The 12,831-nt window shown below is 43.6% G+C and overlaps 1 protein-coding gene across 4 annotated transcripts in view; it reads left to right on the forward strand.

Moving 5' to 3' along the window:
- PUF60 (poly(U) binding splicing factor 60) overlaps nucleotides 1-12,831 on the forward strand; it is a 31,100-nt gene that overhangs the window by 9,464 nt on the left and 8,805 nt on the right. For 2 of the 4 annotated variants that reach the window (XM_005443365.4, XM_014283336.3), the window contains exons 2-6: nucleotides 4,681-4,776; nucleotides 6,560-6,649; nucleotides 7,672-7,722; nucleotides 11,874-12,035; nucleotides 12,473-12,565. In XM_005443365.4, coding sequence (XP_005443422.2) covers nucleotides 4,681-4,776; nucleotides 6,560-6,649; nucleotides 7,672-7,722; nucleotides 11,874-12,035; nucleotides 12,473-12,565 — 492 coding nt within the window. Of the gene's footprint in view, nucleotides 1-4,674; nucleotides 4,777-5,403; nucleotides 5,564-5,718; nucleotides 5,804-6,559; nucleotides 6,650-7,671; nucleotides 7,723-11,873; nucleotides 12,036-12,472; nucleotides 12,566-12,831 lie in introns of those variants that run through there. The other 2 variants (XM_055706359.1, XM_014283337.3) reach the window with 2 other exon arrangements.

Consider the following 12,831-nt stretch of genomic DNA (forward strand, 5'->3'; position numbering starts at 1 on the left):
TTAGGTTACTGCATAGCAGACCAATTGTGCTGAGCCTCTTCTCGGTAGTGGTGTTATCCTAAGGTGCCAGGAAAGAGCAGAGCAATAGTCTCTGAATGGCAATGGAGATTGGGATTATTTTACATAATCTGTTGCTCTTTAGATAGACTGGAGTAACAGAGGGTGGTCTTCCTTGAAGAAACTCTCAGTGTTGAAAGGTACACGATGATAAATTTTTGTTACAGCTGTACTGTGGATCAGCAAAGATGTGTCTCTGTGGTTTCTTTCCAGAGGGATGTGTGGTGCGAAAGAGCTTGGAACCAGCAGTGCCTGGGTCTGCCATCTGGGATGCTCTTTGTCACTTCTACATCATTTCCTCACCCTTAGTTTTGATTTTGTCCTCCATGCTGGACATAGGATGTTATCAACCTTTTTTTGGAAACTATACCATTTAATGAGCTCAAATGTCTAAATTACATTAAATGTAGATATACAGTGGTCTTTATTTTTAAGAATCATAACAGATTATGATCAACGGAGTGGCTTTTTTGTTGTGAGTGGTTAAATTTGATAGCCCTTCCACTCTGTTTTTCTTCTCCTAAATCTCATAGTTTCTGAATTGGAATAATTCAGTTTTTAAAAGCTGAGAGGAAAAGGAAACAGCAATAGGAAAAGGTGTGGGCTTTTTTAATCGTCTGCAGAAAACTGAAGTCACTGAACTTGACTGTATGGTAACATACATAAGATGTAAGCAAGTGGGAAGGGGAGCCAGAAGAGCTGGATTTGAATTTTTTTTTTTTAGCCAGTTGGTTAAGAACAAGAATGTTTTGGGTTTTTTAATAACTGTTTTAAATGTTCCACAATCAAAATGAATCTTGGAGGTTATGTAGCCTTCCTGTACCAAATAGGTCACCATTACACACACATATATATATATATACACACGTGTAGATGTGGCTGTTAGGGACACAGTTTAGTGGTGGACTTGGCAGTGCTGGGTTAACAGTTGGGCTTGATGATCTTAAAGATCTTTTCCAACCTAAATGATTCTATATCACTTTCCTGATATTTGTTTTCAGTTTGCATGTGGACTAAACAATGGTAGCTTTTGATCTACTGATTAAAAAAAAAGTGTGCGTTTGAGTCTCCCAGTTTGCAGCCATGAACCAGTTCCAGCTACCTCTGTTCTTATTCATGTCAGCTTTCTTGTGTTGCACTTCTATTCCCCTTAGGTCTTCATGTGTTCAGTGTAGCCATGAACTTTATTTGAAGGGACTAGTGAAGTTAGTGAAGTGACTGCCATCTTTAGAACACTCTGTTCGGATACTTGTAGAATACAAGTTTTTACATTACGAGAGTTTATTTTGCATGTGCTGTATGTTAGAAAATGCTCACAAATGGTGAACTCGAGGCTTGAATGCACAAAAACAGAAGTCTCAATTGTTGCTATAAAATAGAGTTAAGAATGACCTAGGATTTACCTCTCTGAACATTAGCAAATTCATCCTGCGGCTTTCTTTACTTTCAATGTAGGTGAGCTCCACTTCTTGCTCTTAATAGTCTGACTAAAGAACAAAGGAACCATTGTAATTTGGTGGGAGGCAGCATGCAAGTTGCAGTTGCCAATACAGGCAAGTGGGCTACTCTGGGAGAGACCTAGCAGCTGGTAAAGGGAATGTTAAAAATCTTGTTTTCAGCTATTAACTTGGGTTTTTCCCATGATGATTTTTATACTGAAACCAGTAGTGCTCACAGACATGTCTATTCAGTCTATTATGTGTCTACTGAACAGATTAAGATATTTGTCCATTATGGTATTTCAAGTGGTTGATGGTGAACATTGAATTGAGAGAAGAAATTAGTTCTGCTTTTGATGGATGATACAGGCAGAATTTAGACAAACAACAAAGGCTGCTTTAAGCCAAGAAGGCGGTGAGGTTGTGAGATGGATGGTTCAAACAGTGGGACCGTTGTGCTGTTGCCTTTTTTTTCCCTTACACTGATTTGGTAGGAAAATAGAGTTCCCTCATGGTGCAGTGTGTGAATCAGACCCGTCTGGCTGTGCATCCTCACAAGAAACGGACAAGATTCTTTTGGGAAGATGAACACAGTTTACCTCATGGGAGGAACCTTCTAGTCCAGTAGTCACTGTCACTTAGGTAAATTAATGGACAGAGGATCTCAAGATGAAGAATGACTGGGCAACGTGATGGCAAATGTTGTTTATTAAGTTAGAACATATAATGCATGTATGGTGGGGAAAATAAAGATAGTGTGCACTGTGACAGGGTGTAAAGTAGCCTTTTCCTGCGTGCACTAATTAAGGTTTATCTGCTTAAAAGGAATGTCACCCCAGTGAGTAAAGTAAGAAATTTGGTTAATGAGCTGACTAAGCAGCATTTAGCATCAATCCTCTCCTGAATCAGCTGGAGGAATGGATTCATGGCAGCCCTGCCTCAAGGGGAAAGTAGGTGTGGAGTCCCTCTGTAACAGCTTGGAGGGGTGTCAGCTGGGGAGGCTTGTTGTGCAGAACCCCACGTAATGTCACGGTCCTGCATCCAGTCTATAGGCAGCAAAAGCAGACCCAGCAGATACAGCTGGGGATTGCAGCCTTCCTCATAGGTACTTAATGTTCTTAGTGCTGAAGGGCTGTCCCATTGAAGCTTCTGTTCTTACAGCTAGAGCTTGCAAATACTATAGATAAAGCAGGTATTTAGGAGGCATTGAATTCGGGGGCTCTTGTGCTCTGCATTCCGCTCCATTTTAGTGGGAGGACTTGAGGGTGGTTACCTTGGGCCTGGGCCAGGGTGCCTTCTGACATGTTGCTGCTTTTCTCCTCTGCTGCTTCATGAACCATGCAATTTCTGTTACTTCCATAGTAATTTTTTAAATCTTTATTATTATTCTAAATTGAGAATGCCATGTGAATGCGCTGGAGCTTCATTTATACTTGGGTGGTATCTGTCATTTACTGTGGATAGAATTCATGTGATTAAAGTATCTTAACTATTTTGCATTTTTCCTCATCGTAAACAGAACAGTCTACATTATTGATATGTGGAAAAAATACTAAAATACTGTAAGTTAAAATTGGGTTGTCAGGGAACTTGTGATTCTGGAGGAAATGAGTGACCAGTCTGTTGTCTATTGAGTAGTAGTGCAGTAAACACAGTGCAGGAACTGGGCTGGTGTTCTCTGGGGCTGTAAGGTGTACAGTGTATGGATCTCCTGGAAATGTGTGTGTACTTTTACCTAAATCATCATCATCAGCTCATCTCTTTACCAGTGGGTGTTCCCCTTTGCCTTATGGTGGAATAAAGAAAATGCAATGAAACATGCAATTTGTGTGCAGCCATGATGCAGCATCTTTTGCTTCTGAAAGACATGTTTTTCTCTCTGAGACTTTGGAGGCAGCCAAAAACCAGCTTTTTGCGGTTTTGCATTTTGGTATTAGATTCATAAGATCTTTTTTTTCTGGAGGAGGAGATCAGTGGTCTCTCAGAGACATGTATGTTCATAGGAAAAGCCTTAACTTGTTAGCCAGTACCATGAGTGCCATGAGCAAGTGATTGCTCTGAATGAATGGGAACCAAATGAGTGGGAATACTCATTGTTCCTTCTGCTAAAATGCCAATTACTTTGATATTAGATCTTTTCCAAGTGACAGCTTTGTTCCTATGCCAGGAGAGCTGGTTTTGTTTTGCCATGTGAATGAGTCTGTTCCTTTTTTCTATACTGTGCTTATTACAGAGTGCTTACATTTTTTTTTCCCTGTAACTGGAGAACTGAGACATCTGTTAATAGGTTTGTAATGATGAACTCTTACTTTGGTTGGAAATTACGTGATGGTACTTCTGGGATGCCAAAGAGTAATACCCTGAGGATACAAATTGGTGGATGCTTACCAGAAAGACATAAGCTGCTGAATCACTTTAACCAAAACCAGGTTGATAAGTATACCTTAGATAAACCTGTTGTTACTTAATGTGGTAGGAATAATTGACAAGTTTTTTTACAGGAATGAACTTGGATGTAAAATGTGAGCATGAGGTAGAGTTGTCACTAGACTGTTTAAAAAACAACTAACAACACAGCTAACATCTGTTAGCTTACATGTATATCTGAAGTCACAAAAAGTCAGTTCCGTGGCCCAGAAGCTTTTCTAGACCTATTCTGATGTTGGGCTTGGGAATCTGCATGGGCAGGTAGGTGCATCTTGTACTAAGTATGAGAATAATGCTGCTTTGTTACTGAGTGACTGGAACAATATGTGAGATTTGAAAAAATTTCAGAGAAGATTTTAAAAAGAGAACTGGGGAAACCAAGGGTGACAAACCAGTATAGGAAGAGATGTAAGGAGAAAATAGATGGGTATGTTTGACAGAGTTTTAACTGTTGAGAGGTAGGATGGAAATGATGTGAGTGAGGACTGGGGATTTTAATTTTCTTTTAACTGAAAATCTAGTGGTTGGGGAACTCTTTAAGCATCCGACGTGTTCATCAGTTTGTACACTTGATGGGATAGCTCTCCCATAGGGAGTGGCTAGAATACTAATAGGTTTTTGTGAATTACTAGTAGGTTTGGGAAGACTTTTTAGCCCCTATGACTTTCTGGCATTAAGTGCTTTGGGTTTCTGGGAATGAAAAACTTGGTCACTTTTGCAAGAACAGTTTTTTCATTATTACTTTCTGTTTTCTCAGGGTACAGAGTCCATTAAGATGGAAAATGGACAAAGCACGGCAGCTAAGCTGGGGCTTCCTCCCCTCACACCAGAACAGCAGGAAGCTCTCCAGAAAGTGAGTAAACATGATGTGAATTTGCTTCTTAGAACTCTTGTTTGTTTGTTTGTTTGGGGTTTTTTGACTTCTTGTTGTTTTTTTTTGTTTTGTTTTGGTTTTTTTTTTTAATGAGCATCTCTTACTGATGTTTTAAAAGGGAACTCGCCTACCAAGGATATGTATGGGGTGATGGCTATGCTGTGTGTGGATTCACACTTCCAAATTTGTACTCAAGAATTATTTGTTTTGGTTTAGAGTTTATAGATGCGTTTTGAGGAGCATGATGTGGAATTTCCTGTTGGGGTGGGGAGAATGTTTTCAATAATAAAAAAAGTAATCAAAATCATAAGTAAATAACATCTTAAGATCACATTGTAATTCTAAGACAATATGCAACTGCCACAAAGTTCTGTGAGGAGCAGCCTGTACTCCACAAGGAATAGGTTTCTGATATGCTCCAGCTGGTCTTCTATTCTATCCACACAAAAACACATCATGAAATATCTCTATTTTTCCCTTATGCTCTTTCCCATCTTAAAGAGACCCCATAGCAAGTATTTTCAACCCATTTGAGCCAACCTGTTTTAATCTAGATAAAATTTCAGTCCAGCTCTGATTTCTGGTTGTTGGTCCTGTTTTATACAGCTGTTGGGGAGGTTACTGCTGACTTCTTGCCCACTTTCCTCATGGGAGTGAGTGATGCCTGGCTTACTGAGAGGAGAGCAGAGTTGGGAAGAGAGGGGAAACAAAACAAAACCAGGGAGTCTGGGAACTGTGGGCTAGGTGTCTTCTGTGCTCTGGTGAGGCAAGTAAAGTATTGTTCTAGGTAGGCTTCGTGTGAATGTTCCCATAATGTTGAAGCTGCTTGTGTGTGTGTTGTTTGGCTCACAGTGTGAAACGGCCTCGTTTCCTCTGGCTTCTCCATAGCTGACAGATGTAAATCCCCTTGTCCGTTTCCAGGTTTCCGAAGCACACGTCTCAAATCCACGATTTAGAGCCTACCGTTCCCTGGCACCTCCCAAACACGTACAGCCATGGAAAGCAGGTGCCTGAGGGGTTGGCTGAATGTGTTTGTACCGTCCCCTGGGAATAGGCACATATGTGGGTGTTAGGCTTCCCTTGGCAAAGAGCCTCCACGTCAACACCACTGGGTGTAAAGCCCAGGCTTTGTCAAATTTGTAGAAGACTGAAAGAAAAAGACAAGTCAGTCTTGTGTCTGCAGGCTAGGAACCAGAAAAGGAGAGCTGGAGCATTTTAGTGAGCAATAGCAGTGGACCTTCCAAAATAGAATAGGCCAGATGTGATAAGAAAAGAGAGGGGGAGTGCCCAGTCAAGGGACTGGACGTGGGGATTTGGAGGCCCTTCCCTTTTGTAGAAACTCTTTGTCCAGATGTTCTCTGAGTGGAAAGGACTTGAAGGAGGCTATCTGTCCTGCCCTCATCCCAGCAGGTAAGGTGCTATGGTGGGATCTAAGGGGCAGAGGGCGGAAGAGGGGAAAATGCTAAGTGTCTAGTGCATGCTGCTTTCCTAACATTGCGCCTGCTGCAGATTGAGTCCATCCAATCCTTTGCTCAAGCATTATGCTGTGTTTCAGGGCTCACGACTCCGAGACGCAGACCAAGATGTTAGTAAGCTGTTGGCCGCTGGCTAATGTACAGTGCCTTAGTGCTTAGGGCTGGAGCGCCGAGAAGTTCCACTGGCAGCCAGTTGTGTGGTTCTGGGGACCTGTGGTGTAAAATCAAACTTCGTTCCCTGCTCTGTGGTATTGTCCTGTGACTACAGATTTGGTATTTCTTTCCAGGCAAAGAAGTATGCGATGGAGCAGAGTATCAAGAGTGTGCTGGTGAAGCAAACCATCGCCCACCAGCAACAGCAGCTCACCAACCTTCAGGTGAGAGGCCCTCTGAGATGCTCCTTCTGTGTCTTACTCTCTCGCACAAGGTGGAGTTCTTTTTGCACTTAGAATCAGAGCACAGCCCTGAGGCCTGCCTGGAGCTAGGTTCATGTGCTTATGTTTCCACAGTGAAATCGAAATATGCTGTCTTCAGCTCACTAAAGAAACCCCCTTTGCTCCCCTGCACAAATTGCCCCCCCAATTTCACTTATTCAAAGAGCAAATTTTTAAGTTTGTCTCCTGTTGGCTGGCCAGATGCTTCTTGAAAGGCCAGAAGCCAAAGAATTTGCTGTGGGTTTCACTTTCAACTTACATTTAAGGTGGCGTCTAGGGTTAGTGGGAACCTTTCACCATCTCTTCTGCTTGAGGGGAGGGTGCCAGTCTCTCCTGTTATTGACAGTGCTACCCCATTTCCCTCCCCTTCACCCAGGTGCTCTTGATTTCAGAGAAGCTCCGTTGGCTATTCCTGCTAATGCTGGAATGCCTATGTACTGGGAGAACTCTTAAGTGGTATTTAAATATCTCCCTTTCTTCAAAGGTTTCTTGAACATATCTCACTGCCTTCTAGTCAAAGTTAGGAAACTCAAAATAATGGCTTTTGGATTATTTTTTTTTTAATGAAAAATCACTGTGGATGTGCTTGCCACATTAGGCAGCTCTGGCCTTTCAGGGCTGTGCGTGTTTCTAAGTGTCTGATCTAGTTGAGGGGCTCCTTTTTAAATGCTGGGGGTGAATCAACGACAGTGGTTGCAGAGGTTACTATTGCCTTGAGTCCCCCCCCCCTGGGAGAAGACCCTGCTTCCTGAGGCAGTGGCAGCAGCACAACTCCACCCTGGCCTGGTGGGACTGGAATCTGCAGGGTCCCAGCGCTGGACAGTCCTTGGGACCAGGCAGTGAGGGGCAAGGAAGGAGAGGCCTCTCTCGCAGGTTCCCTGTGCCGCCGCTCTGCTTGAGTTTTTACAAACAGCCGTAGTATGCTCAGCTCCAACAGACTGAACTCTGTCTTTACTGTCTTTCAGATGGCAGCAGTGACAATGGGCTTTGGAGATCCTCTCTCACCTTTACAATCGGTCAATAGACATATTCACTTCTTCTTGGGCACTTTGTCTTAGTCAGGGCCTAGAGTGGGGAAGTATGTAGTGGTAATACAATGCTCTTAATTCAACCCAGCACAACCCTCCCACATACCCACCTGTTATGGACAAGCACAACAAGCAGAGGCAAAGTGTAAACTCCCCAGAGGAAGACCCTAGGCTGGGTGCAGTCTGCTGTGACACTGGCAGTCGGGGTCCTGGAGTCAGTTGGCAAAGAAAGCTTTAGATTTCGAACAGTTCTGAACACACCTGTGAAATTGTGGGAGCTGCATTTCTAGGGATGCTACAGTTCTGAGGTCCTGACCTAAAACTAACTGCCAAGGTAACTCACAAATGGGCAATTTCTTATGAAACAAACTCTCAGCACTAGAGACCTGGCAGCTAAGGTGCTGGGGAGGACTGGGGCACTATAGGTTTGCAGAACATGTTGTAGCCCAGATGTAACTGCTCTTTACTGTGCATGTTTCCAGACTAGGTGAATATGGCATGTTTCAAGTAAAGTAAAAGCAGGATGGAAGTTAACAAAACTGCAGGACTATTCAGAGAACCTGTGCAGTCTTTTAGTGCTGGAATTTCTAATCAAGACACCAGAGAGCTTAATTACCTGGGATTATGCATCCCCTCCTTTCTCCTAGACGTGTTGGACAACGGCCACTGCAGAAAGTGTCCTATAGCTCCACTCTGCATGCAAAGGTTCATTTGTAAATTATTTTGCAAATTTGTAAATATGTTTCCATCTTGCTGGAATGTAATGTTTCTGCTTGGTGTAAAATCCAACTGGAGGCTTGTACTCCAAAATGAAAGATACTAAAACTAAAATCACCCATTTTTCCTCCCTTAACACTGCCACTGTAGGTAGTGTGTCAGCAAGGGAGCCAAAATAAATTTTATGGGGATATATGTTTGGAATGGAATAGAAGCATACATCTCGATGTGAATTTGGCATAGCTGGTTTTTGAGCCCTCATGCCCAAGGAACTTCTACCAATTAATGTAGATGCTTACTTGGATAGCATCACTCCATCAGTTTTGCTTAACTTTTTTTGGCTCATTCACAGCTGGGCAACAGATGAAAAACACATACTGATAATGTAACTGGAAATGTTTAATTTCTCTTCAGCCTCAAGGGCATGGTCAGTATTGTGAATCCTTTTCCCAAGACATTCCTCCCTCTAGGGAGTCAGAGACTACTGCCGATGGGACAGAACCTAGGAGCAGGAGTCCGCACTGAATCGTTCGACTGTGGTACAGTTCCATGTAGCTAGGATACCCTGTCCTCGGCAAATGCTTTATCCCAAAGCTCACCAGGAATGTAGAAAATGCAAACAGACCGCTGTCCAACACTTTTTTTTTTTTTTCCTGTTGACAAGATTCATCAGTTCCTGCGTGAAGGAAGTGCAGCCTGAACTTCCTATTGCAGTATCTTAGTGCCCAAGATTAAAGCTTCCTGTCTACTTAATCCTCCAAGTATTACAGCACAAGATTTCTATGTCATTTCAGCAAGATGAGCACAATTTCCTGGCATCATATTAAAATTGAAGCTAGTAGTGATGTTTTTGCATCACCTCCTTTGTTTAAAGGAGCACTCCCAAAATGATGATTTGGCTTGTCCTTAAAGTACTTTTCATAAGCACTTAACAGCTAAACATTACGTAGGTCCAACTATTAGCTGCTGCCTTTATGAAGGTTGCAGATAATTTAAACTCCATTTTATAGGCGGAGAAAGAGGGCCAGTGGCCAGTAAAATCTGCTTAGTGTAGCTAGTGAAAACAGTGAGATTTCTAGTCATGAGTTTTTGATGCTGTCATCTGCTTAGTTCACAGGTGTACGTTGCATCATTCCCGTAACGTGATGCTACCAATTCCTGTTAGCGATCCACATGTGCCTGTAGTCATCATGGTCCACCTCAGTTCTGCCTTTTGTAGGTCCAGATTTCTAATATGTTGCTGATGTAACAGAGTCCTCCTAACTCCACCTGACCTATTTTGTTAGGATCTCTGCAGCAGGGTAAGATGTCGATTTCCTCCTGTAAAGGTTTCTGCCATAGGAGAGGACAAATGACATTTTTCTTGCACCTGTTGCATTGATAACTGAAAAGAAGAGAATGTCCTCTTCATTAACTCTATCCCAGCCAAAACCAGGACAATATATTGACCCTTCAGAAGGTGAAAAGTCCCTCTGCCTGTGCGAGACTGCGGTGTCTTGTCAAGAAGCACTCCTCGTAAAACGCTTTAAATTTTTATCACGGTCTGTGGCACCATGGGTGAGGCACTTCACTCAGACACTTGGGGTTAGAATGGTGATGGCTCTGAACCTGTAAATGGACACACTACACAGAGTGAGGGGCTACTGATCACTGGCTTTCCTGCACCAAAGCTGGGAATGTGTTGGAGAACCTGGGAGACAACACATCAGCTGTCCTGCGTGTACACGTGCCATAGTCCTCCTAGTCACAGCATTGCAGAGTAAATTGAAAAACAGCTTGTTTTTAACTGTGTGAAATACTTAAACCCAGTCAAGAGGCAAGCTTAATATCACTTCAGGAGCAGCAGTATGGGGTGAGAACCATTCCTGTTTATAGTATCCCTGCTGTATTGAATAATAGGAGTTGAATCTTTACAGTTTGTTTCCTCCTATGGTCAATGTCAATTACCTACAGGTACTATGAGGGAGAAGGATTTCTTCAGGTACAGTTTGTGTCTGTGATTCTGTGACTATCACAGATAAAATGCTGTCCCTTCTGTTTTACCGTCTGAGTTGAGCATCCCCAGACACGTCAGAGCTCATTGTGCTCGTGCTTGTTACAGCATTCTGAAAGTAGGCCTCTTGTAAAGGCCTCAGTTAAAGACCCTCTTAAACAGTGGTGGTGGGGAAGAGGTGGTTGTTCAGAGCTCCCTGCTTTGGTGCCCAGCACTGTGGTGCTGGGAAGTGAGAGAGGCATCAAGCTTAACGCTGCATTTGCCTACTCTGCAACAGTCCAGTCCGTAGCCCTTACTGCTTTACATTTGTTCCATCTGTTCCAGGCAGAACAGGAATGAAGCCCCGTGCATATCTCCAACGCACTGTAATTCAGTCTTGCTGATCATAGGGAGCTGCCTCTACAGAGACCTAATTTCTGCCTTGGTCCCAAGACGTGCTGCTAGGATATGCTGGCCAAACCTGTGATTTTTTTGTTTTGTTTTGTTTTGTAGGCAGCATCTTCCTAGAATAATTGTTCATTAGTAGTAGCAATTTAGAATTGCAATAAGGGTGAAAAATAATTGAAGGATATACTGCTTTTTTGGATACCTGCTGTAAGAAATTTCTGGATTTGTCTTGCAAACAGGTTTTCAGGCATACTTAGGAGAAAATAGCACAGAGACCTTCTCTGCACCGAAACTGATAAGGGCGGAGTCTTTGGGGGCTGCACCACTATCTGAGCCAGTAACAACAGGCAGTGATAAGTACTAGCACCACACACTTAACAAAGAAGTTTTGTTTAACCATTTAATTTTTTTTGCTTTGCTTTTGAACTGTGTGGTGGAAGTGGTGCCTAGTACTGGATCTCATCCTGCCTGGGGCAGGGGCGGGGGGAGGAGGTGGTGTGTGATGCTTGAGGGAGTGGGGAGGAGGTACCCAATTCCATATACTTTGCTGCCTGGGAGGATGGGGTGGGGGGGAGGGAGCAATTAGGTGGTGCCCAATATTGGATCTCTTGCTGTCCCTTGCGGGAGGGAACGGGAGGGATTGCTAATAGTGTCTAGAATTGAGACCTTTGCTGCCTGGAGGGGGAAGCTGTCCTAGAATGAAGTTATTTCCTCCTCCTGCAAGTGTTGCTGGAGATGTGATCAGGCTGGGGAGGGTTAGACCTTATCAGTGGGTTTGGAGTTAAGGCTCCTGAGGTGGCAGACCCCATCAAAGATTTGACTGCCCCTGGGAGTGAGCTGTACTGCTTATCCGCTCCAGCAGTCTGTGCATTGAGCAGGAAAATACTTCTTTATTACTACGTGTGCCAGGCTGTGCTGCAGCCCAGTGAGGAGCTACCTGCTGTTGGGTCATAGCTCCTGGGAGGGAAGGAGGAAGGGAAAGAGGTCCTGACATCCATGACCACCCTGTCATCTAACCAGCCAGTTCTTCTTTCCAATACAGATGGCAGCTCAGAGGCAGCGCGCCCTGGCCATCATGTGTCGTGTGTATGTGGGCTCTATATACTACGAACTGGGAGAAGACACCATTCGCCAGGCCTTTGCCCCATTTGGACCTATAAAAAGCATTGATATGTCCTGGGACTCTGTTACAATGAAACACAAGGTTGGTTAATGGCTATTGAGTGATGGATGGGGTTTTTCTTCTCTCCGAGGCCTTCCTAAATAAACCCAGGAGAGGAAGGAGCCTTTACCATTGTAGAGAGAAGGCTGCTTTTAGCGCTTCAAGATAAATGTTTGTAGCTGCCTGCTCTACTTTGCAGGATGCTGTAGTGGGGCCAGATGTGCATGGGGGTAGTAGGCACAAATGATGCCAAACAGCTGGCAGTCCTGCATGCAGTTAGACCTCTAACTACGAGAGGCTCTGGAAGCACAGGTAGCCTTGGGTCGGTGCTTCTGCATGCAATTTTCTGCTTGAATAAAAGCTGCTTTAAGGAAACATCTCAGGCTGTGACAGTAGGAATCTTGGCTTCGTTAGCTTAGCACTAAATTTGAGACAAGATACAGCTGCTGTGATTCGACAAGCATATCCTTCTGTTCTAGGGTTTTGCTTTTGTGGAATATGAGGTACCCGAAGCTGCTCAGTTGGCCTTGGAGCAGATGAATTCTGTCATGCTGGGGGGAAGAAATATAAAGGTGAGTAGTAGGCATGCTCTGAAAATTCCTAGTCCTCTTTGCTGTGAATAATGGGTGTATGCCTAGAAGTGCTCCACATCGTACTGTAAGCTAGTAAGCTAGCTGTTTTTTCCACCCACACATAGAATGGAAGTCTCTTGAGGACAAAACAAAGGTGATTCTTGATATTTTATTGCTGCCGCCTTATATTGTACCTATGGGGGTGGTAGATAGGTAGCATTGAACTTCTGTTGTGCCTGTCAGTAGCGCGAGGGACTTCAAGTATC

This window comes from Falco cherrug, chromosome 3, assembly GCF_023634085.1.
Source record: "Falco cherrug isolate bFalChe1 chromosome 3, bFalChe1.pri, whole genome shotgun sequence".
Lineage (NCBI taxonomy): Eukaryota > Metazoa > Chordata > Aves > Falconiformes > Falconidae > Falco > Falco cherrug.